General features: G+C 42.9%; 1 protein-coding gene across 6 annotated transcripts in view; it reads right to left on the reverse strand.

Annotated features, from left to right (window-relative positions):
* LOC121569316 (protein AF-10) overlaps window positions 1–26,545 on the reverse strand; it is a 65,313-nt gene that overhangs the window by 30,019 nt on the left and 8,749 nt on the right. For 5 of the 6 annotated variants that reach the window (XM_041880172.2, XM_041880169.2, XM_041880168.2 and 2 more), the window contains exons 2-6: window positions 25,622–25,701; window positions 21,534–21,588; window positions 8,015–8,124; window positions 6,001–6,104; window positions 5,686–5,779 (exon numbers count right to left, since the gene is read on the reverse strand). In XM_041880172.2, coding sequence (XP_041736106.1) covers window positions 5,686–5,779; window positions 6,001–6,104; window positions 8,015–8,124; window positions 21,534–21,588; window positions 25,622–25,701 — 443 coding nt within the window. The remainder of the gene's footprint in view (window positions 1–5,685; window positions 5,780–6,000; window positions 6,105–8,014; window positions 8,125–21,533; window positions 21,589–25,621; window positions 25,702–26,545) is intronic. The other variant, XM_041880171.2, reaches the window with a different exon arrangement.

Below are 26,545 nucleotides of genomic sequence, written 5' to 3' on the forward strand. Positions count from 1 at the left end.
AAGTGTTCAACAAATCAAAATATATTTCATATTTGAGATTCTTAAAATAGCCACCCTTTGCCTTGATGACAGCTTTGCACACTATTGGCATTCTCTCAACCAGCTTCATGAGGTAGTCACCTGGAATGCATTTCAATTAACAGGTGTGCCTTCTTAAAAGTTAATTTGTGGAATTTATTTACTTCTTAATGCGATTGAGCCAATTAGTTGTGTTGTGATAAGGTAGGGGGAGGGAGGGAGGGGGAGGGGGGGGGGGGGGTATACAGAAGATAGCCCTATTTGGTAAAAGACCAAGTCCATATTATGGTAAGAACAGCTCAAATAAGCAAAGACAAATGACAGTCCATCATTACTTTAAGACATGAAGGTCAGACAATACAGAACATTTCAAGAACTTTGAAAGTTTCTTCAAGTGCAGTTGCAAAAACCATCAAGCGCTATGATGAAACTGGCTCTCATGAGGACCGCCACAGGAATGGAAGACCCAGAGTTACCTCTGCTGCAGAGGATAAGTTCATTAGAGTTACCAGCCTCAGAAATTGCAGCCCAAATAAATGCTTCACAGAGTTCAAGTCACAGACACATCTCAACATCAACTGTTCAGAGGGGACTGTGTGAAACAGGCCTCCATAGTTGAATTGCTGCAAAGAAACCACTACTAAAGGACACCAATATAAAAAAATTTAGGAACTCAGTCAGGGTCTCAATTTACTGCTGAGAGTTAGAATAGTAGAATACACAAGGTGCAATTTCAAAATGTGGTTGTGCATCAGCAGTTTCTCTCTTGTTATGTTAGTCACTGTTAACCCATGTCAGCAAAAACATTTTTGATGAAACAAAATTCAAAAGGATAGGGCGGCACTGACTGCATGTGCGGGTATGGATATACAGAGACCCGCAAGCCACACATGATGAATTCAGATTTTTTGCGGCCCCTATCCCCATCAAGATTGCCCATTCCTGCTCTGTGACAGTCATGGTATTTTAAATGACGGTTATTGGCCAGCCAAATGACCGGGGTCACCGCAACAACAGTTAGAATATTACAACTTTTTTTTTTTACATGCATTTTCTTCTCTACTCTGCTCCTGACTGCATGTGCTGCCATAGAAATCAAATGAATAAAACGGGCGTGCCCATTCAACTCAATGATGGCAGTCATTTTTTCTACACCTCAAACAGCAAGTAAACAAAGTCTCTTTTTACATCCTTTGAGAATGACAATAGTTCTTCAATGTAGCACATTTGAAAAATCTTTCAAGCTCTCTCCCTTTCGATAACCACTCTGTGTGAAAGGGAAAAAAAATGTCATGCTCTGATCCGGCCTTCCTGATTACTTCTTATCCCTTGCGCAAATAGCCTACAGCTGTGTCTGCCAGGAGCTCACTGGCGCGGGAAACTCTGAGGGTCCAGAATATTTTATACAGTGTTTCAAGTTCCTTGCAGACAGGCCATGCTAGCCAATGTGATTTATTTTCTACCCGGAGGCTGCGATGATTTTACTTGTTGGCTATTTTTACATAGTTGGCAATGGCAATAGAAGTTACTTTTAGATTTGTATAATTTTGATTTAGCTTGAATTTGTATTAATCACATGACAATAATTTTGAGCTACAAAGGCTTTATTATAAAATACATTAAACTGTTCCACGAAAATATGCATATGAAAACCATAACTGGCACGCAGATTGGTAAAATTGGTAAGATAAATTGGCACTCCTAATGGAAAAGGATGGCGATCCCTGGTGTAGCCTATTAGTGGCAACTTCGGGAGCGTAACGGCAGAATCTGCGAAGGCCAGAAGCAGCGGGAGGGAGGTGGTTCGGGAATATGTTTTCTTCTTCTGGTTTGGCTATCTTGATCTCTGGCTCCCTCTTGAGTCATTTGTGTGTCTTAATTATTTACATCACAGTGTGCTTAAAGCATCAGACAAGCTCAGTAGCCTACATTTAGTCCAAAAAAATGTAAACACATAGGGTGTGTCTATACAGTGGGGGAAAAAAGTATTTAGTCAGCCACCAATTGTGCAAGTTCTCCCACTTAAAAAGATGAGAGAGGCCTGTAATTTTCATCATAGGTACATGTCAACTATGACAGACAAATTGAGATTTTTTTTCCCAGAAAATCACATTGTAGGATTTTTAATGAATTTATTTGCTAATTATGGTGGAAAATAAGTATTTGGTCACCTACAAACAAGCAAGATTTCTGGCTCTCACAGACCTGTATCTTCTTCTTTAAGAGGCTCCTCTGTCCTCCACTCATTACCTGTATTAATGGCACCTGTTTGAACTTGTTATCAGTGTAAAAGACACCTGTCCACAACCTCAAACAGTCACACTCCAAACTCCACTATGGCCAAGACCAAAGAGCTGTCAAATGACACCAGAAACAAAATTGTAGACCTGCACCAGGCTGGGAAGACTGAATCTGCAATAGGTAAGCAGCTTGGTTTGAAGAAATCAACTGTGGGAGCAATTATTAGGAAATGGAAGACATACAAGACCACTGATAATCTCCCTCGATCTGGGGCTCCACGCAAGATCTCACCCCGTGGGGTCAAAATGATCACAAGAACGGTGAGCAAAAATCCCAGAACCACACGGGGGGACCTAGTGAATGACCTGCAGAGAGCTGGGACCAAAGTAACAAAGCCTACCATCAGTAACACACTACGCCGCCAGGGACTCAAATCCTGCAGTGCCAGACGTGTCCCCCTGCTTAAGCCAGTACATGTCCAGGCCCGTCTGAAGTTTGCTAGAGTGCATTTGGATGATCCAGAAGAGGATTGGGAGAATGTCATATGGTCAAAATAGAACTTTTTGGTAAAAACTCGTCGTGTTTGGAGGACAAAGAATGCTGAGTTGCATCCAAAGAACACCATACCTACTGTGAAGCATGGGGGTGGAAACGTCATGCTTTGGGGCTGTTTTTCTGCAAAGGGACCAGGACGACTGATCCGTGTAAAGGAAAGAATGAATGGGGCCATGTATCGTGAGATTTTGAGTGAAAACCTCCTTCCATCAGCAAGGGCATTGAAGATGAAACGTGGCTGGGTCTTTCGGCATGACAATGATCCCAAACACACCGCCCGGGCAACGAAGGAGTGGCTTCGTAAGAAGCATTTCAATGTCCTGGAGTGGCCTAGCCAGTCTCCAGATCTCAACCCCATAGAAAATCTTTGGAGGGAGTTGAAAGTCCGTGTTGCCCAGCGACAGCCCCAAAACATCACTGCTCTAGAGGAGATCTGCATGGAGGAATGGGCCAAAATACCAGCAACAGTGTGTGAAAACCTTGTGAAGACTTACAGAAAAAGTTTGACCTGTGTCATTGCCAACAAAGGGTATATAACAAAGTATTGAGAAACTTTTGTTATTGACCAAATACTTATTTTCCACCATAATTTGCAAATAAATTCATTAAAAAATCCTACAATGTGATTTTCTGGATTTTTTTTCCTCATTTTGTCTGTCATGGTTGACGTGTACCTATGATGAAAATTACAGGCCTCTCTCATCTTTTTAAGTGGGAGAACTTGCACAATTGGTGGCTGACTAAATACTTTTTATCCCCACTGTATATGGAAAGAACTCACGTTTAAAATGTTCGACCAGTCGATTGGTCGAAAGAACAGACAACTCTTGGTCGACCAAGATTTTATTTAGTCTGGGACAGCCCTACATTGCATGAGCCATATGATATCAGTTAACATACTTTGAATGAACATTCTACATTACCATGGAAATTATTGCATCACAATACCAGGCAGCCATTGCGAATGTACCCATGCGTTTACCAGTGAAATTGCCAGGGTTAGAGATTCCAAGCCCGTTCTATTCATTATATGTCTATGTGTGCTGCTGCAGGGAGGGGGGTGTTGCCTAGGCAACCGAAGACTAATTTGCTACCACGCCTTGCTTGTTTTAGCAAGGAGCAACAAAGTTTCACCACGTTGTTAAGAGTCCATGTTACTAAAGAAACAGACTCAACCACACGAATACCCAGCCGTCCCGTCTTCAGTAAATGTATGGTTATTTTATTTTCATGATGGTCTTCATCCATAACTGTTGGTTACACGGTTATAAGGTAATTGTGCCAGCCCTTAAACGCACACACACACACACTGAAAGGACCCTTCCCCTGATCTAAATCTCCCAGGCACAATGTTCCAGAGGCAGACTATTTCAAGTTGACTAGATTTACCACCAATCTATTCAAGGAAAACCAACGTTGAGCCATTTCTGGTCTACTGTAAGAGAACATCATCAATCTATGGCCCCATTGACCACATAAAGAGGATTACTAATGTAACAACATCACAATGTCACGACAAGAAGACAAAACCTGTAAATGTCATGTTCCGAACATGACATTCATCAACCCATGTGGTGTCTTGTGAAATCCATTCTGCTACCAACATTGGCTTGTCTGTCATTGATTCCTTCTCATGCGTTTCTCTTCTCCTCTATTCTGTACCAGCCTAATTACATCAGACCCCACCATACAAAGCCATTACACAGGATCAATAGAACTACAAGCATTTGTTAACATCATAAAATGTCATCACTGTGTGTGTGTGTGTACGTGCGAAGGACGCTAAATAATGTTAAGCCATTGCTTTATCTAATGCTACCCCCCCCCCTTTAAACCCCAATGCTTCAGTCAGAATCCTACCCCCACTCCGTGTGTGTATTTTTCCCCTTGATGGATGGTAGGGGTGGAACAGCTGGGGCTCTAGCTCCAAAGAGCTCTGAGAGAATAGAGAGAGGGAGGAAAAGAGGGAAAGAGAGAGCGGGAGTGTATGGATGTGTGAGTGAAAGCATTTGTAGTGTGTGTCTGTGTGGAGTGGTGTGTACGAATGTGAATTGGAAAGCATCTCTTTACCCATTTGTAACCCTAATCCCAGTACCCCTCACCCTCACCCCCTACCCTCTCCCAGCCCCAGACAGCCAGACAGGAAGCCCTGTGGACTGGGGCTGTCGTCCGGTGCAGAGGTCCAGTGTCAGAGTGGAGCTCCATACCCTAGGGACCTCGCCCTGCCGCTGTAACCCAAACCGCTGCACCCGGCCTGGGCTTAGCATACAGGGGGCAGGGGGGTAGAGGGTGAAGGGGACAAAGGGCCTGGGAGGCACTGCTGATTTGTCAATGAGATTAGATGGGGTTGATGGAGGGGGGCTGGAGGGGGAGAGGGATGGGGGTGGCGGGGGAGAGGGCTGGAGAGGGGGAGAGAGAGAAGCTTGAGAGGAGTGGGGCAAAAGAGGAGAGAGGGAATGGATGGTTGTGTGGAGGGAGGGAGAGCGAGAAGGGAAGGAGGGAGGAAGAGAGAGAGAGAGAGAGAAATGAGGGAGAGAGAGAGGAGCTAGAGATTAAAGGATGACTCCACTTTCAGCTGTTGTAATTGGCAGAGAAGAGTGCCAAGTCATTCAAGAAATGAGAATGTGTGTGTGTGTGTGTGTGTGTGTGGGGGGAGTGCGGTCCTTCACAAAGCTTACCGTTTTTGTTCAAACAGACAGAGGGAAGCAAGAATGTGAGAGGTCTATTCAATCAAAACTAGATTCAAGGTTTCTGAAGTAAGTGAGAGACTATTCCTCCTCCCCAGCACAGTAAGACAGTTAGGAAAAATAGTAGCGAGAGAGCGAGAGAGAGAAAAAGAGAGTGAAAGAAAGAGAAAGAGTGAGATCTTACCAGTTTGCTGTAGTGGTACTTGCAGTAGCCACAGTACTTGACGTTGTCTGCGTCCGACCCCTGCTCCTCACACAACAACCCAGCAAACTGGGCACTGAGGAGAGGAGAGGAGAGAGAGGAAGTGTCAAGAGAAAGAAGGGGATAGAGATAGGTGAAAAGAGACTAAAGACAAGGAGAGAGATTATGTATTTACTATGTTAACAGATAGACAGTGATGTATTTTTTGCTGTGTTAATAAAGCTGTAGGTCTTTGAATGTGGCTCACAATGTGAACGTGTTAATAAAGCTGTAGGTATTTGAAAGGGGCTCGCTCACCATGTGACGTGGAAGGCTTGTCGGCAGCCATGTTTGTTGCAGGTCATGCAGGCCCCGGTGGCAGCTTTACTCTCTCTGCCCTGGTCCTCACAGATATAACACGTCTACACACACAGACGAGAAAACACATCCAGTCACACACCCAGAAATGTAGGGACAGAGTGAAGTACAGTGAGGGAAAAAAGTATTTGATCCCCTGCTGATTTTGTACGTTTGCCCACTGACAAAGAAATGATCAGTCTATAATTTTAATGGTAGGTTTATTTGAATAGTGAGAGAGAGAATAACAAACAAAAAATCCAGAAAAACACATGTCAAGAATGTTATAAATTGATTTGCATTTTAAATGAGGGAAATAAGTATTTGACCCCCTCTCAATCAGAAAGATTTCTGGCTCCCAGGTGTCTTTTATACAGGTAACGAGCTGAGATTAGGAGCACACTCTTAAAGGGAGTGCTCCTAATCTCAGCTTGTTACCTGTATAAAAGACACCTGTCCACAGAAGCAATCAATCAATCAGATTCCAAACTTTCCACTATGGCCAAGACCAAAGAGCTCTCCAAGGATGTCAGGGACAAGATTGTAGACATACACAAGGCTGGAATGGGCTACAAGACCATCGCCAAGCAGCTTGGTGAGAAGGTGACAACAGTTGGTGCGATTATTCGCAAATGGAAGAAACACAAAAGTACTGTCAATCTCCCTCGGCCTGGGGCTCCATGCAAGATCTCACCTCGTGGAGTTGCAATGATCATGAGAACGGTGAGGAATCAGCCCAGAACTACACGGGAGGATCTTGTCAATGATCTCAAGGCAGCTGGGACCATAGTCACCTAGAAAACAATTGGTAACACACTACGCCGTGAAGGAATCCTGCAGCGCCCGCAAGGTCCCCCTGCTCAAGAAAGCACATATACAGGGCCGTCTGAAGTTTGCCAATGAACATCTGAATGATTCAGAGGAGAACTGGGTGAAAGTGTTGTGGTAAGATGAGACCAAAATCGAGCTCTTTGGCATCAACTCAACTCGCCGTGTTTGGAGGAGGAGGAATGCTGCCTATGACCCCAAGAACAACATCCCCACCGTCAAACATGGAGGTGGAAACATTAAGCTTTGGGGGTGTTTTTCTGCTAAGGGGACAGGACAACTTCACCGCATCAAAGGGACGATGGACAGGGCCATGTACCGTCAAATCTTGGGTGAGAACCTCCTTCCCTCAGCCAGGGCATTGAAAATGGGTCGTGGATGGGTATTCCAGCATGACAATGACCCAAAACACACGGCCAAGGCAACAAAGGAGTGGCTCAAGAAGAAGCACATTAAGGTCCTGGAGTGGCCTAGCCAGTCTCCAGACCTTAATCCCATAGAAAATCTGTGGAGGGAGCTGAATGTTCGAGTTGCCAAACGTCAGCCTCGAAACCTTCATGACTTGGAGAAGTTCTGCAAAGAGGAGTGGAACAAAATCCCTCCTGAGATGTGTGCAAACCTGGTGGCCAACTACAAGAAACGTCTGACCTCTGATTGCCAACAAGGGTTTTGCCACCAAGTACTAAGTCATGTTTTGCAGAGGGGTCAAATACTTATTACCCTCATTAAAATGCAAATCCATTTATAACATTTTTGACATGCGTTTTTCTGGATTTTTGTTTGTTATTCTGTCTCTCACTGTTCAAATGTTTAATTGTACCTTTATTTAACTAGGCAAGTCAGTTAAGAACAAATTCTTATTTACAATGACAGCCTACACCGGCCAAACCCGGACAACGCTGTGCCAATTGTGCGCCGCCCTATGGGACTCCCAATCACGGCCGGTTGTGATACAGCCTGGAATCGAACCAGGGGGTCTGTAGTGACGCCTCAAGCACTGAGATGCAGTGCCTTAGACCGCTGCGCCACTCGGGAGCCTATCATTAAAATTATAGACTGATCATGTCTTTGTCAGTGGGCAAACGTACAAAATCAGCAGGGGATCAAATACTTTTTTCCCTCACTGAATGTGTGTGTGTGTGTGTACCTTGTTGTAGCGTTCGTGGGGGACAGACTGTAGTACGATGGGTTCCATGGTGGAGACGTTAGCAAACTCCACTTCAGGGATGTAGAGGGCACACACAACATGGGCCCAACCTATACACACACACAGAGAGAGCAGACCTCAGTACACACATTATAACCTATTCAAAACACACACAACATGGGCCCAACCTATACACACAGCGAGCAAACCTCAGTACACGCATTATAACCTATTCAAAACACCCAACACATGGGCCCAACCTATACACACACACAGAGAGAGAGCAGACCTCAGTACACACATTATAACCTATTCAAAACACCCAACACATGGGCCCAACCTGTACACAGAGGGCAGAAATACACAAAATCCCCTTCAATTTCAATCCATGTGTGGAGCGGCGTAACTAGAGCAGGACAGGGCCAGTTGAATGAGAGGTCAGATGGTGGTGAATCCTTCCTCTCTCCCTCCCTCCGTTTTCCTTCTGTTCCCTCTATTCCAGGAACAACAACACGCTTCAACTTACAGTTGAACCCCTGACCTGCCTTTGACCTCCCCAGAGGACAGGGGGGAGGAGGATGGGGGGGAGCGTGTCAGGGTGATGTTGTTGGCAGAGGACTATAAAACAGGGCCATAAAACCACACAGAGCCCCCCATATACGCATGCAGGCACACCAGGGTTTCCGTTATGAAAATGTGGCGCTGGACATTTGACCGGCAGCATTTTAATTTACCAGTCATTTGAGAAATGTACCATTTATCAATATGCATTGGTTGCATAACCTGATTAGGGCGTCTACCCATGGTGAGCAGAATTACAGAAATCACATTTCAATTATGGTAATTATACTTAACAGAATATGCAAGTCAAGGATGCAATGACGTGTCTTTACCACACACTTTGAAGATGTTCGAATAAAATGTTCAAATTTACTTTTCCTCAGCCAACAAGACGAGTAACAAACAGCAAAATCTCTAGCCTATGCATAAGCGGCGTGTGAGTTTCAAATTTGGGGAAGCATTCCATACATCATCACATTTGTAGACTTATCCAAGACAGCCTACTATTCGCAATGTGATGAGTAGATCGGATAGTCATAATTTAGCCTAATAATATAACTCAAATCACTGATTGCAAAAAAGACTGTTCAATGCATGGTATGGCGTAGAGGTGGCAGGCCAGTACAGTGTTAGAGTGTTGGGCCAGTAACCGAAAGGTCACTGGCCCGAATACCCAAACCGACAAGGTGAAAAATCTGTCAATGTGCCTGCCCTTGAGCAAGGCACTTAACCCCAATTTGCTCCAGGGGTGCCATACTACTATTGCCGACACTGTGAAACAACACATTTCACTGCACCTTCCAGTGTATGTGACAATACATCTTATTTTCAATTAGTATTTTCATTGGAGATAAGTTTCTTCTTACTTTGCGAAAAATGAAAAACACATTTAATTCTCCTACACTTTACAGCGCATTCGGAAAGTATTCAGACCCCTTGACTTTTTCCACATTTTGTTACGTTAGAGCCTTATTCTAAAATTGATTAAAATAGTTTTTTTTCCCTCATCAATATTCACACAATACCCCATAATGACAAAGCAAAAACAGGTTTGTACACATTTTAGCAAATTTATACAACAAAAAAACACTGAAATAATCACATTTACATAAGTATTCAGACCCTTTACTCAGTACTTTGTTGAAGCACCTTTGGCAGCGATTACAGCCTCGAGTCTTCTTGGGTATGACACTAAAAGCTTGGCACACCTGTATTTGGGGAGTTTCTCTCATTATTCTCTGCAGATCCTCTCAAGCTTTGTCAGCTTGGATGGGGAGCGTCGCTGCAAAACTATTTTCAGGCCTCTCCAGAGATGTTCGATCGGGTTCAAGTCCGGGCACTGGCTGGGCCACTCAAACACATTCAGAGACTTGTTCCGAAGCCACTCCTGTGTTGTCTTGGCTGTGTGCTTAGGGTCGTTGTCCTGTTGGAAGGTGAACCTTCGCCCCAGTCTGAGGTCCTGAGTGCTCTGGAGCAGGTTTTCATCAAGGATCTCTCTGTACTTTTCTTCGTTCATCTTTCCCTCGATCCTGACTAGTCTCCCAGTCCCTGGCACTGAAAAACATCCCCACAGCATGATGCTGCCACCACCATGCTTCACCATGCTTTTCCTCCAGACGTGACATTTGGCATTGAGGCCAAAGAGTTAAATCTTGGTTTCATCAGTACGAGAGAACCTTGTTTCTCATGGTCTGAGAGTCTTTAGGTGCCTTTTGGCAAATACAGTGCCATCACTTTGGCTGTCATGTGCCTTTTACTGAGGAGTGGCTTCCGTCTGGCCACCCTACCATAAAGGCCTGATTGGTGGAGTGCTGCAGAGATGGATGTCCTTCTGGAAGGTTCTACCATCTCCACAGAGGAACTCTGGAGCTCTGTCAGAGTGACCATCGGGTTCTTGGTCACCTCCCTGACCAAGGCCCTTCTCCCCCGGTTGTTCAGTTTGGCTGGGCGGCCAGCTCTAGGAAGATTCTTGGTGGTTCTAAACTTCTTCCATTTAAGAATGATGGAGGCCACAGTGTTTTTAGGGACCTTCAATGCCGCATACATTTTTTGGTACCCTTCCCAAGATCTGTGCCTCGACACAATCCTGGATCTGATCTTTATGGACAATTCCTTCGACCTCATGGCTTGGTTTTTGTTCTGACATGCACTGTCAACTGTGGGACCTTATATAGACAATTAATTTGATCACAGGTGGACACCAATCAAGTTGTAGAAACATCTCAAGGATGATCAATGGAAAAAGGATGCACCTGAGCTCAATTTCTAGTCTCATAGCAAAGGGTCTGAATACTTACAGTACCAGTCAAAAGTTTGGACACACCTACTCATTCAAGGGTTTTTCTTTATTTTTACTATTTTCTACATTGTATGGAATCATGTAGTAACCAAAAAAGTGTTAAACAAATCAAAATATATTTTATATTTGAGATTCTCCAAAGTAGGATAAACTGGAGGAGGCGGCCTCCCGAGTGGCGCAGAGGTCTAAGGCACTGAATCGCAGGCGTCACTACAGACCCGGGTTCGATCCCAGGCTGTGTCACAGCTGGCCGTGACCGGGAGACCCATGAGGCGGTGCACAAATGGCCCAGCGTCATCCGGGTTAGGGGAGGGTTTGGACGGCCGGGATTTCCTTGTCCCATCGCGCTCTAGCAATCCCTTGTGGCGGGCCGGGCGCCTGCAAACTGACTTTGGTCACATTGGTGCGGCTGGTTTCCGGGTTAAGCGAGCAGTGCGGCTTGGCAGTGTCGTGTTTCGGAGGACGCATGGCTCTCAACCTTCGCCTCTCCCAAGTCCGTAGGGGAGTTGCAGCAATGGGACAAGACTGTAACTACCAATTGGGGAGAAAAAGGGGTAAAAGTACAAACAATTATATATAATAATAATAACAACAAAAACTAACAAAAAAACTGGAGGAGGAAAGTATTGTCCAAAAACTAACTTTTAAGTGGCACTGACCCAACAATGATAAAGAGTGAATACTCACCGGAGATATGGCAGATGCTCTCCGCTGCTGCCTATAACATAGGCTATTAGCCTACTATTGTTCACTCAATTAAGTTGATAATTTTGATAACTAAAAGACAGATTAGAGTATTTTAATTGTCTTCTCTTTAAAGCAATAGCCATTTGCTTTCCAAACTATGTTTTCCCGCGATTGCATTTAGACTTCTCACTGACAGCTGCAACTCAACAATCATCTATTTGGTATTTGCTGCGCACGCTGCCTTTTCCTTCCGAGTGTTGAAAACAATCCACACATTTTTATTTTTAAGGCTAGGGGAAGCTAAAGATCCTCTATGGCCAAATCATGCTTTAGTAGCCTTTTATGAATGATTTTATTTATTTCTGTATAAACAGGAGAAGGCTAATTAGGCTATATAATTTTGGCAATTTAATTCAATTTACTTAGAAAAAGCTTAGCTTCCCCTAGCCTTATGGACACACCACCTATGAGCCTATGTCAATCTACTATCCCAAATGGTAGAAATGTTTACCTATTCGGTTGGTCAGTTTGTCGAGAAAGAAACAGCCCAACAGACTCTGGGACAGTTGTGGGACGATAGATCCCAAATTCATCCAACCAGTAGGCCTAGGCTACAAAAACAATCTGACGCAACAGATCAGAACGTTTAGCTTAAAATTGATAAAATATTATTTATTCACATTATCAGAGCAGCAATACGCACAAGGCAGCAGGCTATGCGTGAATGTGTATTTGTTAACTGGACAATTAAAGAAAGTTGAAAACCAATAGAAGAACATGTGAGAAACGGGCTACTGGTTTCAATGGCATATGAAAGTCTTTTTTATTTATTTTTTATTGCCTCCACGGATTTTGCCTCATAATATGTAGTAAAACGTTCAGGTTTCAAACAATTAAGAAGCTATATGTTTCAAAATGCATACTGCCTCCAGCTCATTGCAAAGTGGTGTGTCATGCGCTGATGAAGCCTACCACCTTCCATTGCCTATGCATTTGAATGGTGAATTGGAAGCGCGCTTCAATTACCAAATCAAATCAAATTTTATTTGCCACATGTGCCGAATACAACCGGTGTAGACATTACAGTGAAATGCTTACTTACAAGCCCTTAACCAACAATGCAAAGTAAAAAAAAAAAAAAAAAAGTGTTAAGCAAAACATTATTTTTTTTATAACTAAAGAGCAGCAGTAAAATAAAATAACAGTAGGGAGGCTATATACAGGGGGGTACCGGTGCAGAGTCAAAGTGCGGGGGCACCTGCCAGTTGAGAAATATGAATAGTAGCTATTTTTAATCGTGGCCCAAAAATAGTTTTTTACACATGATTGCATTTAGAAATGTTGCTCAATGATTGGACTTATAAAAGCGCTGTCTGATAGATTTTCCGCTCAAAGGCACTGTATGCTATGAGCGTGTGATAAATAAGATACAGTGCCATCAAAAAGTATTCACACCCCTTTAATTTTTCCAAATATTGTTGTGGTATAGCCTTAATAAAAAATTGATTCAACTGAGATTTGTTTGTAACTGGCCTACATTCAAGATCCCATAATGTCAAAGTGGAATTATGTTTTTCAATTTGAAATGTCTTGAGTCAATAAGTATTCAACCCCTTTATTATGGCAAGCTTAAATAAATTCAGGAGTAAACATTTGCTTAACAAGTAATAAATTGCACGGACTCTTTCTGTGTGCAAAAATAGTGTTTAACATGATAAATGACTACCTCATCTCTGTACCCCACACACAATTATCTGTAAGGTCCCTCAGTCGAGCAGTGAATTTTAAACACATATTCAACCACAAAGACCAGGGAGATTTTCCAACGCCTCGCAAAGAAGGGCACCTATTGGTAGATGGTAAAAAAAAAAAAAGCAGACATTGAATATCCCCTTGAGCATGGTGAAGTTATTAATTACACTTTGGATGGTGTATCAATACACCCAGTCACTACAAAGATACAGGTGTCCTTCCTAACTCAGTTGCCAGAGAGGAAAGAAACTGCTCAGGGATTTCACAATGAGGCCAATTGTGACTTTAAAACAGTTAAAGTGTTTAATGGCTGTGATAGGAAAAAACTGAGGATGGATCAACAACATTGTAGTTACAAAAAAGAAACGGGCCTCCCGAGTGGTGCATCGGTCTAAGGCACTGCATCGCAGTGCTTGAGGCGTCACTACAGACCCAGGTTCGATCCCAGGCAGTGTCACAACCGGCCGTGACCGGGAGTCCCATAAGGTGGCGCACAATTGGCCCTGCGTTGTCCGGGTTATGGGAGGGTTTGGCCGGGGGGGCTTTAATTGGCTCATCGCACTCTAGCGACTCCTTGTGTCGGGCCGGGCGCCTGCAGGCTGGCTTCCGGGTTAAGTGGGCGGGTGTTAAGAAGCGCGGTTTGGCAGGTCATGTTTCAGAGGACGCATGACTCGACCTTCGTCTCTGCCGAGCCCGTTGGGGAGATGCAGCGATGAGACAAGGTCGAAATTGGGGAGAAAAAGAGGGTAAAATACACAAAAAAATACAAAAATAAACAGAATGGAGCTAAGCACAGGCAAAATCCTAAAGGAATACCTGGTTCAGTCGGCTTTCCACCAGACACCGAGATTAATTCACCTTCCAGCAGGACAATAACCTAAAACACAAGGCCAAATCTACACTGGAGTTGCTTACCAAGAATATGGTGAATGTTCCTGAGTGGCTGAGTTAGTTTTGACTTAAATTTACTTCAGAATCTATGGCAAGACCTGAAAACAGTTGCCTAGCAATGATCAAGAACCAATTTCACAGAGCTTGAAGAATTTTGAAAAGAAAAATGGGCAAATGTTTCACAATCCAGGTGTGGAAAGCTCTTAGAGACTTACCCAGAAAGATTCACAGCTGTAATCGCTGCCAAAGGTGCTTCTACAAAATATTGACTCAGTGGTGTGAATACTTATGTAAATGAGATACTTCTGTATTTCATTTTCAATAAACTTGCAAACATTTTAAAAACATGTTTCCACGTTGTAATTATGGGATATTATGTGTAGATGGGCGAGAATGTATTTTCATTTAATCCATTTTGAATTCAGGCTATAACACAACAAAATGCGGAATAAGTCAAGGAGTATGAATACTGTCTGAAGGCACTGTACATAACGAATATACACACGTGCCAATTTAATTCCACTAAATTATGCAAATTAACCCATAGACAGGTAAGCATGACCGGTCAAATGTATTTACATCAACTGGTATTCTCATCAATGAATAGGCTAAAAAGCATTATTCCACAATGGGATTGTTTTCCCGGACAATTGGTCGGTGCAAATTGTATTTATCAGATTCAAAAAACAACAAAAAAATGCTGGCTATTATCAGTTAACGGAAACCCTGACACACACAAACATACAGTTACAGATTGCTTTCTGTCTACCACTTGAAACCTAGCCAGACGTTTACCTAACATATTAATCCCTGTTTACCTTCTGAGGCAGCAGCCTCACCTAAAAAAAAGACAGACAGAGAGAGACAAGAGAGAGAGAGACAAGAGAGAGACAAGAGAGAGAGAGACAAGAGAGAGAGAGAGAGAGAGAGACAAGAGAGAGACGAGAGACAAGAGAGACAAGAGAGACAAGAGAGAGAGAGAGAGAGAGAGACAAGAGAGACAAGAGAGAGAGAGAGAGAGACAAGAGAGACAAGAGAGAGAGAGACGAGAGAGAGAGAGAGAGAGAGAGAGAGAGAGAGAGAGAGGATCAAGTAGTAAAATGGTGTGTGATGTTTTGATGTCTCCCCACAGGCCAGGTCACAATCCTACAACTGTGCCTCTCTCCAACACACACTCATATTCCGTCCATGTTCACAGTCTTCGCTGTGACCTCCTGGTGAACCCAGAGAGGAGCCTCCTCCCAGCCTGGCCCGCCCCCTCATAAACACACACATGTAGGGCTGCACAATTCATCTACTTTTAATCGAAATTGCGAGGTTGACATGTGCAATATCCATATCGCAAGAGGCTGAGATTTGACGCCCTATAATATGTCATCTCTCTCCAGTCTCCCTCCCTCTCTCATGCGGCTACTTGCTTTCGACACACACCAAGCCCCGCCCCCTGTCACTCAAGCAGGCACAGCTGGCTGTTAGATTCACTCACTCAACCTGCGTCTGCAATACATGCGTCTGTTAGCTAGCCATGCAGTCAAGAAACAAGGACGACACTTATTCCAACTTTGCTTCTTCATACCAATCCACATGTTTTCTGTATTATACTATTAGTTTGTGTACCTTTATCTCTGCAAGCCGCTAGTTAGTTATTAGTCTTATCAAGCTTCACATCGTGCCTAAAAAAAAAAGTGTTAGCCACTAATGCTAATCGCTAACTAGCTAGCTAAGTACATTGAGCTAGTAAAGATTATGGAGCTAGGGCTAATTCGGCTGCCAGTGGTGGTGCCAGCATGTTACTTGTGCAACGACATGTTCTGAATCAGAGCGAAATAGGTGAAGCATATTCTAAAATCTTTGTCTGAATATAACATCTTTTCAAATCAATCAAATAAAATGGTATTTGTCACATGCGCCGGATACAACGGGTGTAGACTTAACTGTGAAATGCTTGCTTACGAGCCCTTCCCTACGATACAGATTTTTTAAATTATAATAAAAACAAAAAAATAGTAACACAAGAGGAATAAAATACATTAGAATAGAGCTATATATAGGGAGTACCAGTACCAGATCAATGTGCAGAGGTATGACATATTTGAGGTAGATACAGTTGAAGTCGGAAGTTTACATACACTTAGGTTGGAGTCATTAAAACTCGTTTTTCAACCACTCCACACATTTCTTGTTAACAAACTATAGTTTTGGCAAGTCGGTTAGGACATCTACTTTGTGCATGACACAAGTAATTTTTCCAACAATTGTTTACAGACAGATTATTTCACTTATAATTCACTGTATCACAATTCCAGTGGGTCAGAAGTTTACATACACTAAGTTGACTGTGCCTTTAAACAGCTTGGAAAATTCCAGATGATGATGTCATGGCTTTAGAAGCTTCTGATAGGCTAATTGACATCAATTGAGTCAATTGGAGGTGTACCTGGGGATGTATTTCAAGGCCTACCTTCAAACTCAGTGCCTCTTTGCTTGACATCATGGGAAAATCCCCTCAGAAAAAAAATGGTACACCTCCACAAGTCTGGTTCATCCTTGGGAGCAATTTCCAAACGCCTGAAGGTACCACGTTCATCTGTACAAACAATAGTACGTAAGTATAAACACCATGGGACCACACAGCCGTCATACCGCTCAGGAAGGAGATGCGTTCTGTCTCCTAGAGATGAACGTACTTTGGTGCGAAAAGTGCAAATCAATCCCAGAACAACAGCAAAGGACCTTGTGAAGATGCTGGAGGAAACAGGTACAAAATTATCTATATCCACAGTAAAACAAGTCCTATATCGACATAACCTGAAAGGCCGCTCAGCAAGGAAGAAGCCACAGCTCAAAACCGCCATAAAAAAGCCAGACTAGGGTTTGCAACTGCACATGGGGACAAAGATCATACTTTTTGGAGAAATGTCCTCTGGTCTGATGAAACAAAAATAGAACTGTTTGGCCATAATGACCATCGTTATGTTTGGAGGAAAAAAGGGGTCACTTGCAAGTTGAAGAACACCATCCCAACCGTGAAGCACGTGGGTGGCAGCATCATGCTGTGGGGGTGCTTTGCTGCAGGAAGGACTGGTGCACTTCACAAAATAGATGGCATCATGAGGAAGGAAAATTATGTGGATATATTGAAGCAACATCTCAAGACATCAGTCAGGAAGTTAAAGCTTGGTCGCAAATGGGTCTTCCAAATGGACAATGACCCCAAGCATACTTCCAAAGTTGTGGCAAAATGGCTTAAGGACAACAAAGCCAAGGTATCGGAGTGGCCACTAAGCCCTGATCTCAATCCTATAGAACATTTGTGGGCAGAACTGAAAAAGCATGTGCGAGCAAGGAGGCCTACAAACCTGACTCAGTTACACCAGCTCTGTCAGGCGGAATGGGCCAAAATTCACCCAACTTATTGTGGGAAGTTTGTGGAAGGCTACCCGAAACGTTTGACCCAAGTTAAACAATTTAAAGGCAATGCTACCAAATACTAATTGAGTGTATGTAAACTTCTGATCCACTGGGAATGTGATGAAAGAAATAAAAGCTGAAATAAATCTTTCTCTCTACTATTATTCTGACATTTCACATTCTTAAAATAAAGTTGTGATCCTAACTGACCTAAGACAGGGAATTTTTACTAGGATTAAATGTCAGGAATTGTGAAAAACTGAGTTTAAATGTATTTGGCTAAGGTGTGTGTAAACTTCCGACTTCAACTGTATGTACATGAAGGCAGGGTAAAGTGACTAAGCATCAGGATAGATAAGAGTAAAATAAAGAACAGAGTAGCAGAAGCATGTGATGAGTGTAAAAGTGTGTGTGTGAGTGTGTATTTGTCTTGTGTCGTATGCGTGTATTTTTGTGTTGTCGGTAGGCATGTGTGTGCGTATGTAATGAATGTGTGTGGGTGTCAGTGTAGTGTGTGTATATAGCGTGTGTATATAGTATTGTGCATAGAGTCAGTGCAAGATAGGGTCAGTGCAGATAGTCCAGGTAACCATTAATTAACTATTTAGCAGTTTTATGGCTTGGGGGTAGAAGCGGTCTCGGAGCCTGTTGGTAGCAGTGTGAACAGATTATGGCTTGGGTGGCTGAAGTCTTTTCCAATTCTTCAGGCCTTCCTCTGACACCGCCTGGTATAGAGGTCCTGGATGGCAGGGAGCTCAGCCCTAGTGATGTACTGGGCTGTCTGCACCACACTCTGTAGCGCTTCGCAGTAGAGGGTGGTGCATTTGCCATATCAAGTGGTGATGCATTCAGTCAAGATGCTCTCGATGGTGCAGCTGTAGAACTTTTGGAGGACAGAAGAGCCCATGCAAAATCTTTTCAGCTTCCTGAGGCGGAAGAGGCGCTGCGGTGCCCTGTTCACGACTATGCGGGTGTGTGTGGACCATGTTAAGTCCTTAGTGATGTGGACGCCAAGGAACTTGAAGCTCTCGACCCGCTCCACTACTGCCCCGTCAATATGGATGGGGACGTGCTCTCTCCTCTTTCTCCTGTAGTCCACGATCAGCTACTTGGTCTTACTGACGTTGAAGGAGAGGTTGTTGTCATGGAACCACACTGCCAAGTCTCTGACCTCCTCCCTGCAGGCTGTATCATCGCCGTCTGCGATCAGGCCTACCACCGTTGTGTCGTCCGCAAACTTGATGATGGTGTTGGAGTCGTGCTTGGCCACGCAGTCGTGGATGAACAGGGAGTACAGGAGGAGACTAAGCACACACCCTTGAGGGGCACCTTTGTTGAGGGTCAGTGTTGCAGAGGTATTGTTGCCTACCCTCACCACCTGGGTAATTAGGGTCCCCTGGGAAACACTGACCAACACATTGGCTTCTACCCTATAACAACTACTACTATACTGGCTTTTTCATTTGTTGTCATGCCAATAGCCTACTCATTCCATTTCTATGATTCCAACAGATCACATAATATATACTACTACAATATATGCCATTTATTAGTGATGGGAGAAAAAAATATCTGAATATTATTTTTGCGGTAGTAGGCTGTACCTGCACCAAAACTCCAGTATGTGTATTTCATAGCTTGTTGTCCATCTTCCATTTAAAAAAGGAGCCAATTTGTTTTCAACACTTTTCTCATGGCTCTCTCTTGTCCCTCTGCAGCAGACATATGGTGAGCAATATGTTTGGAACATTGAATCACAATAAAATCACAGTATCAAATCGCAATACACATCATATCAGCACCTTAGTATCGTGATAAGATCGTATCGTGAGGTCCCTGGCAATTCCCAGCCCTACCTTTTTATATATACAGTACCAGTCAAAAGTTTGGACACACCTACTCATTCCAGGGTTTTCTTTATTTTTACTATTTTCTACATTGTAGAATAATAGTGAAGACATCAAAACTATGAAATAATACATATGCAATCATGTAGTAACCAAAAAAGTGTTAAACAAATCAAAATATATGTCGTTATATTTGATATTATTCAAAGTAGCCACCCTTTGCCTTGATGACAGCTTTGCACACTCTTGGCATTCTCTCAACCAGCTTCATGAGGTAGTCACCTGGAATGCATTTAAATTAACAGGTGTGCCTTGTTAAAAGTTAATTTGTGGAATGTATTTCCTTCTTAAAGTGTTTGAGCCAAACAGTTGTGTTGTGACAAGGTAGGGGTGGTATACAGAAGATGGTATTTTACCAAATAGGGCTAAGTCCATATTATGGCAAGAACAGCTCAAATAAGCAAAGGGAAACGACAGTCCATCATTACTTTAAGACATGAAGGTCAGTCAATCCAGAACATTTCAAGAACTTTGAAAGTTTCTTCAAGTGCAGTCACAAAAACCATCAAGCGCTATGATGAAACTGGCACTCATGAGGACCGCCACAGGAATGGAAGACCCAAGTTACCAGCCTCAGAAATTGCAGCCCAAGTAACAGACACATTTCAACATCAACTGTTCAGAGGAGACTGCGTGAATCAGGCCTTCATGGTCAAATTGCTGCAAAGAAACCACTACTAAAAGGACACCAATAAGAAGAAGAGACTTGCTTGGGCCAAGAAACACGAGCAATGGACATTAGACTGGTGGAAATCTGTCCTTTGGTCTTTTGAGATTTTGGGTTCCAACTGCCGTGTATGGATGATCTCCGCATGTGTGGTTCCCACCGTAAAGCATGGAGGAGGAGGTGTGATGGTGTGGGGGTGCTTCGCTGGTGACACTGCCAGTAATCTATTTAGAATTCAAGGCACACTTCCACATTTCTACCACAGCATTCTGCAGCAATACGTCATCCCATCTGGTTTGCGCTTAGTGGGACTATCATTTGTTGTGTAAGGGCTATTTGACCAAGGAGAGTGATGAGTGCTGCATCAGATGACCTGGCCTCCACAATCACCTGACCTCAACCCGAGATGGTTTGGGATGAGTTGGACCGCTGATTGAAGGGAAAGCAGCCAACAAGTGATCAGCATATGTGGGAACTCCTTCAAGACTGTTGGAAAAGCATTCCTCATGAAGCTGGTTGAGAGAATGCCAAGAGTGTGCAATGCTGTCATCAAGGCAAAGGGTGGCTACTTTGAAGAATCTCAAATATAAAATATATTTTGATTTGTTTAACACTTTTTTGGTTACTACATGATTCCATATGTGTTACTTCATAGTTGATATCTTCACTATTATTCTCTAATGTAGAAGAAAATAAAGAAAATCCCTAAGCTACCTGTGGGCGGCAGGTAGCTTAGTAGTTAAGAGCGTTGTGCCAGTAACCGAAAGGTCGCTGGTTCTAATCCCCGAGCCGACTAGGTGAAAAATCTGTCGATGTGCCCTTGAGCAAGGCACTTAACCCTAATTGCTCATGTAAGTCGCTCTGGATAAGAGCGTCTGCTAAATGACTAAAATGTCAATGTAAAATGTAGGTGTCCAAACTTTTGACTGGTACTGTATATGTTCCATTTAGCAGACACTTTATCCAAAGCGAATTACAGTCATGCGTTCATAGTTATTTTACGTATGGGTGGTCCCGGGAGTCGGACCCACTATCCTGCCGACCAAAGTGTTTTGATCTAAATCGTAATTAAAATCGCAATATTTGGTGAACATATTTTGATTTTTCTGCCAATATCGTGCAGCCCTACGCACATGCCCCTTAAACAGGCCCCACACATCCCATTAATGAGACAAAATAAGCATGGGCTAACCACAGAATCTTGTGAGACGCCAACAGCCTCTGTGTGTGTGTCAATAGTTGATGGGAGTACTCTCATGAAGGGAGGCTCCATGATAAGGACAGGTTTTTGCTCCAGCCAAATCAGTTACACACAACACATTATCCTAGATAGATGATTCTTACCTCCGTTATCTGTCCTCTTGAGGGCGCCATCTTTGTGGGGGCACAGCTCACACCTCTGCAGAGAAAGAGACAGGACGGAAGAAGACATGGGCCTTTAGCAAAACTCTTTACCATACAATTACACACAAACAGATATACAGTGCCATCAGAAAGTATTCATACCCCTTGACTTATTGCACATTTGGTTGTGTTACAGCCTGAATTCAAAATGGAATAAATAAAACAAATTATCGCACCCATCTACACACAATACCCCATAATGACAAAGTGAAAACATGTTTGTAGAAATGTTTGCAAATGTATTGAAAATGAAATACAGAAATGTCTAATTTGCATAAGTAGAAGCAACTTTGGCAGCGATTACAGCTGTGAGTCTTTCTGGGTAAGTCTCTAAGAGCTTTCCACACCTGGATTGTGCTAAATTTGCCAATTGTTCTTTTAAAAATTCATCAAGCTCAGTCAAATTAGTTGTTGATCATTGCTAGACAACCATTTCCAGATCTTGACATAGATGTTCAAGTACACTAGAGAAAGAAAAGTGTTGGCCCCATGTTTCATGAGCTAAAATAAAAGATCCCAGATATTGCATATGCACAAAAAGCTTCTCTCAGATTTTGTGCACAAATTTGTTTACATCCCTGTTAGTTAGCATTTCTCCTTTGCCAAGATAATCCATCCACCTAACAGGTGTGGCATATCAACAAGCTGATTAAACAGCATGATCATTACACAGGTGCACCTTGTGCTGGGGACAATAAAAGGCCACTTTAAAAGGTGACGTTTTGTCACACAACCTAATGCCACAGATGTCTCAAGTTTTGAGGAAGAGTGCAATTGGCATGCTGACTGCAGGAATGTCCACCAGAGCTGTTGCCAGATAATTGAATGTTAATTTCTCTACCAATAGCGGCCTCCAACGTCATTTTAGAGAATTTGGCAGTACATCCAAATGGCCTCACAACCGCAGACCACGTGTAACCACACCAGCCCAGGACATCCACATCCGGCTTCTTCACCTGCGGGATCATGAGACCAGCTATGTCAACGTTGTGAGCAGAGTTCCCCATGGTGGCGGTGGGGTTATGGTATGGTATGGGCAAACATAAGCTACGACAACAAACACTTGCATTTCATCAACGTTCATTTGAATGCACAGACATACCGTGACGAGATCCTGAAGCCCATTGTGGTGCCATCACCTCATGGTTCAGCATGATAATGCACGGCCCCATGTCACAAGGATCTGTTCACAATTCCTGGTAGCTGAAAATGTCCATGGCCTGCATACTCACCAGACATGTCACCCATTGAGCATGTTTGGGATGCTCTGGATCGATGTGTACGACAGCGTGTTCCAGTTCCCGCCAATATGCAGCAACTTCGCACAGCCATTGAAAGAGGGGTGGGACAACATTCCACAGGCCACAATCAACAGCCTGATCAACTCTACGCAAAGGAGAGGTGTCACGCTGCATGAGGCAAATGGTGGTCACACCAGACACTGACCAGTTTTCTGAACTACGCCGCTACCTTTTTTATTTTTATTTTTAAGTATCTGTGACCAACCAATGCATATCTGTATTCACAGGCATGTGAAATCCATAAATTAGGGCCTAATGAATTTATTTCAGTTGACTGATTTCCTTATATGAACTGTAACTCAGTAAAACCTTTTTTTTTTTTTTTTTTTACCAATGACCTGCCACTGGCATTAAAACAAAGCAGGTGTTTCCATGTATGCTGATGATTCAACCATATACGTATAAGCAACCACTGCTAATGAAGTCACTGAAACCCTTAAAGAGTTGCGGTCTGTTTTGGAATGGGTGGCCAGTAATAAACTGGTCCTGAACATCTCTAAAACTAAGAGCATTGTATTTGGTACAAATCATTCCCTAAGTTCTATACCTCAGCTGAATCTGGTAATGAATGGTGTGGCTGTTGAACAAGTTGAGGAGACTAAATTACTTAGTGTTACCTTAGATTGTAAACAGTAATGGTCAAAACATATAGATTCAATGGTTGTAAAGATGGGGAGAGGTCTGTCCGTAATAAAGAGAAGCTGTGCTTTTTCGACACCCCACTCCACAAAGCAAGTCCTGCAGGCTCTAGTTTTATCTTGATTACTGTCCAGTCATATGGTCAAGTGCTGCAAAGAAAGCTCTAGTTAAGCTGCAGCTGGCAAAGAACAAAGCGGCATGTCTTGCTCTTCATTGTAATCAGAGGGTTAATATTAATACTATGCATGCCAGTCTCTCTTGGCTAAGAGTTGAGGAAAGACTGACTGCGTCACTTCTTGATTTTATAAGAAACGTTAATGTGTTGGAAATTCTAAATTGTTTGCATCTAGTCAACTTACACACAGCACTGACACACACACTTACCCCACCAGATATGCCACCAGTGGTCTTTTCACATTCCCCAGGTCCAGAACAAATTCAAGGAAACATACAGTATTATACAGAGCCATGAGTGCATGGAACTCCCATCTTATATAGTGCAAACCTGGTTTCTAAAAACTCCCGGCACAACGCCTCTCCCGCATGTGACCTTTCTCTGTGTGTATGTACTGACATGTATGTGGAACTGATAGATACACGCGTCAATTGTAAAGTCTTTTGTCTGTAATATATTTTTCGTTATGTGTCGGACGCCAGTAAGACTAACTGTCGACATTTGCGTCGGCTAATGGGGATCCTAATAAATCAAATAAAATTAGTGCCTTGTTGCAAACACTATTTTGGAATATTTGTAACTTTTTGCAGTTCTACTTTAGTGCATTTTTGCAAACAGGATCCATGTTTTGGAATATATTTTTTTTCTGTACAGGCTTCTTTCTTTTCACTCTGTCAATTAGGTTAGTACTGTGGAGTAACTACAATGTTGTTGATCCATCCTCAGTTTTCTCCTATCACAGCCATTAAACTCTGGTAACTGTTTTAAAGTCACCATTGGCCTCCCTGTGGGGAACAGAGATGAGGTAGTCATTCAAAAATCATGCTAGACACTATTATTGCACACAGAGTGAGTCCATGCAACTTGTGACTTGTTAAGGTCATTTTTACCCCCAAACTTATTTAGGCTTGCCATAACAAAAGGGTTGAACACTTATTGAGTCAAGACATTTCACCTTTTCATTTTTAATTACTTTGTACAAATTTATAAAACCATAATTCCACTTTGACATATGGGGTATTGTGTGTAGGCCAGTGACAAAAAAAAATCTCAATTTTATCTATTTTAAATTCAGGCTGTAACACAACAAACTGTGGAAAAAGTCAAGGGGCGTGAATACTTTCTGAAGGCACCGTATACACACTCGCAAGCATGTACCCTACTATCTTACACACCCAGTATTTTTGGTAATCACTGATCCAACACTATCAAATAGGTGTAAGTGGGATTCCATGCCATAGCTCCCACATCCAGTTCTGTCATACTGTGTGGTTACTACTATGAGGAAGGGAGAGCCTAGTTGGCACCAAGCCTCAGCCTCTACTAAAACACAAACACACTGCCCAAGACTGTTTCCCTTTCCGTGTGTGTGTGTGTGTGTGTGTGTGTGTGTGTGTTTATCCCTCCAGTCGTGCCCATTTCACGCCAGCTACTCCACCCCTCCCACAGGATGCCTGCCATCCCTCAGAAGAAAAAAGAAGAAAATCCTCTTCCCGCCAATTTTCGTCCACACAATATCACAAGCGAGTATGACCGCACTGTTTAACTGTTTCTACAGCCAGGATGAGGAAAGTACAAGCAAAGATGCTGTTTTTTTCCCCCTTTGAGAAATATACTCTGGGGTTCTTAGGCATGTCTGATGCTTCCACGGCTGACTGGCTCTTTCAGATCTTGCCTAGGTGTAACTTTACACTGTAATAACCAATGTACTACTTGTTTTGGATTCGTTAATATAAGCACCACACGGTACTCTTTGCTACCAGGTAGTTGCCAATTGCGTTGAATTCTTTGAAGTAACTACCAGAGAGTAATAACATAATTTCCTATAAAGTACCAGCTAAATATTCGCGGAAACTGTACCATAAAACACAGTGCTGAGAATACGGTGTTGTTACTCTATTGGTCAGACTCACCACTCTGGCTGCTCTCTCCTGAGATTCACACTTCCTGCAGAACCAGGGTCCAGTGGGCACCTGCACGATGCCATAGCACGCTGCAGAGAGGACAGTACTGGGTTAATACCACACACCAGGATGCCATAGCAGCACTCTGCGGAGAGGACGGTACTGGGTTATTAAAGGCAGGGATGCAAACTGGTGAGGGCCCAAAAAGATGGCAAAAGAATGGGCGCGGAAACCAAAAAATCTATCAACTGCAGGAAAATGTGCCTATTTGCAGAGTGGGGTTGTCACATGACCAACATTTTGCTAACGACGTGATACCAGGCCAAGTATCACAAAAACAAGTAGTATCATGATACCACTGGGTTTGTTCTCATTTTCTATACAGTGCCTTCAGAAAGTATTCATACCCCTTGACTTATTCCACATTTTTGTTGTGTTACAGCCTGAATTAAAATGGATTCAATTGATGTTATTTCTCACCCATCCACACACAATACCCCATAATGAAAAAGAGAAAACATGTTAGCAGAAAATGTTGCTACTTTTTTGAAAATGAAATACATAGATATCTCATTTACATAAGTATTCACATCCCTGAGTTAATAAATGTTAGAATCACCTTCGGCAGCAATTAGCTTTGCACACCTGGCCTACCCGGATTGTACAATATTTGCACATTATTCTTCCCAGAAATTCTTTAAGCTCTGTCAAGTTGATTGTTGATCATTGCGAGACAGCTATTTTCAAGTCTTGCCATAGATTTTCAAGCCGATTTACAGCACCAGTCAAATGTTTTACAACACCTACTCATTCAAGGGTTTTTCTTTATTTTCACTATTTTCTAAATTGTAGAATAATAGTGAAGACATCAAAACTATGAAATAACACATATGGAATCATGTAGTAACCAAAAAAGTGTTAAACAACTCAAAA

The sequence above is a fragment of the Coregonus clupeaformis genome, chromosome 7, assembly GCF_020615455.1.
Source record: "Coregonus clupeaformis isolate EN_2021a chromosome 7, ASM2061545v1, whole genome shotgun sequence".
Classification (NCBI taxonomy): Eukaryota; Metazoa; Chordata; class Actinopteri; order Salmoniformes; family Salmonidae; genus Coregonus; species Coregonus clupeaformis.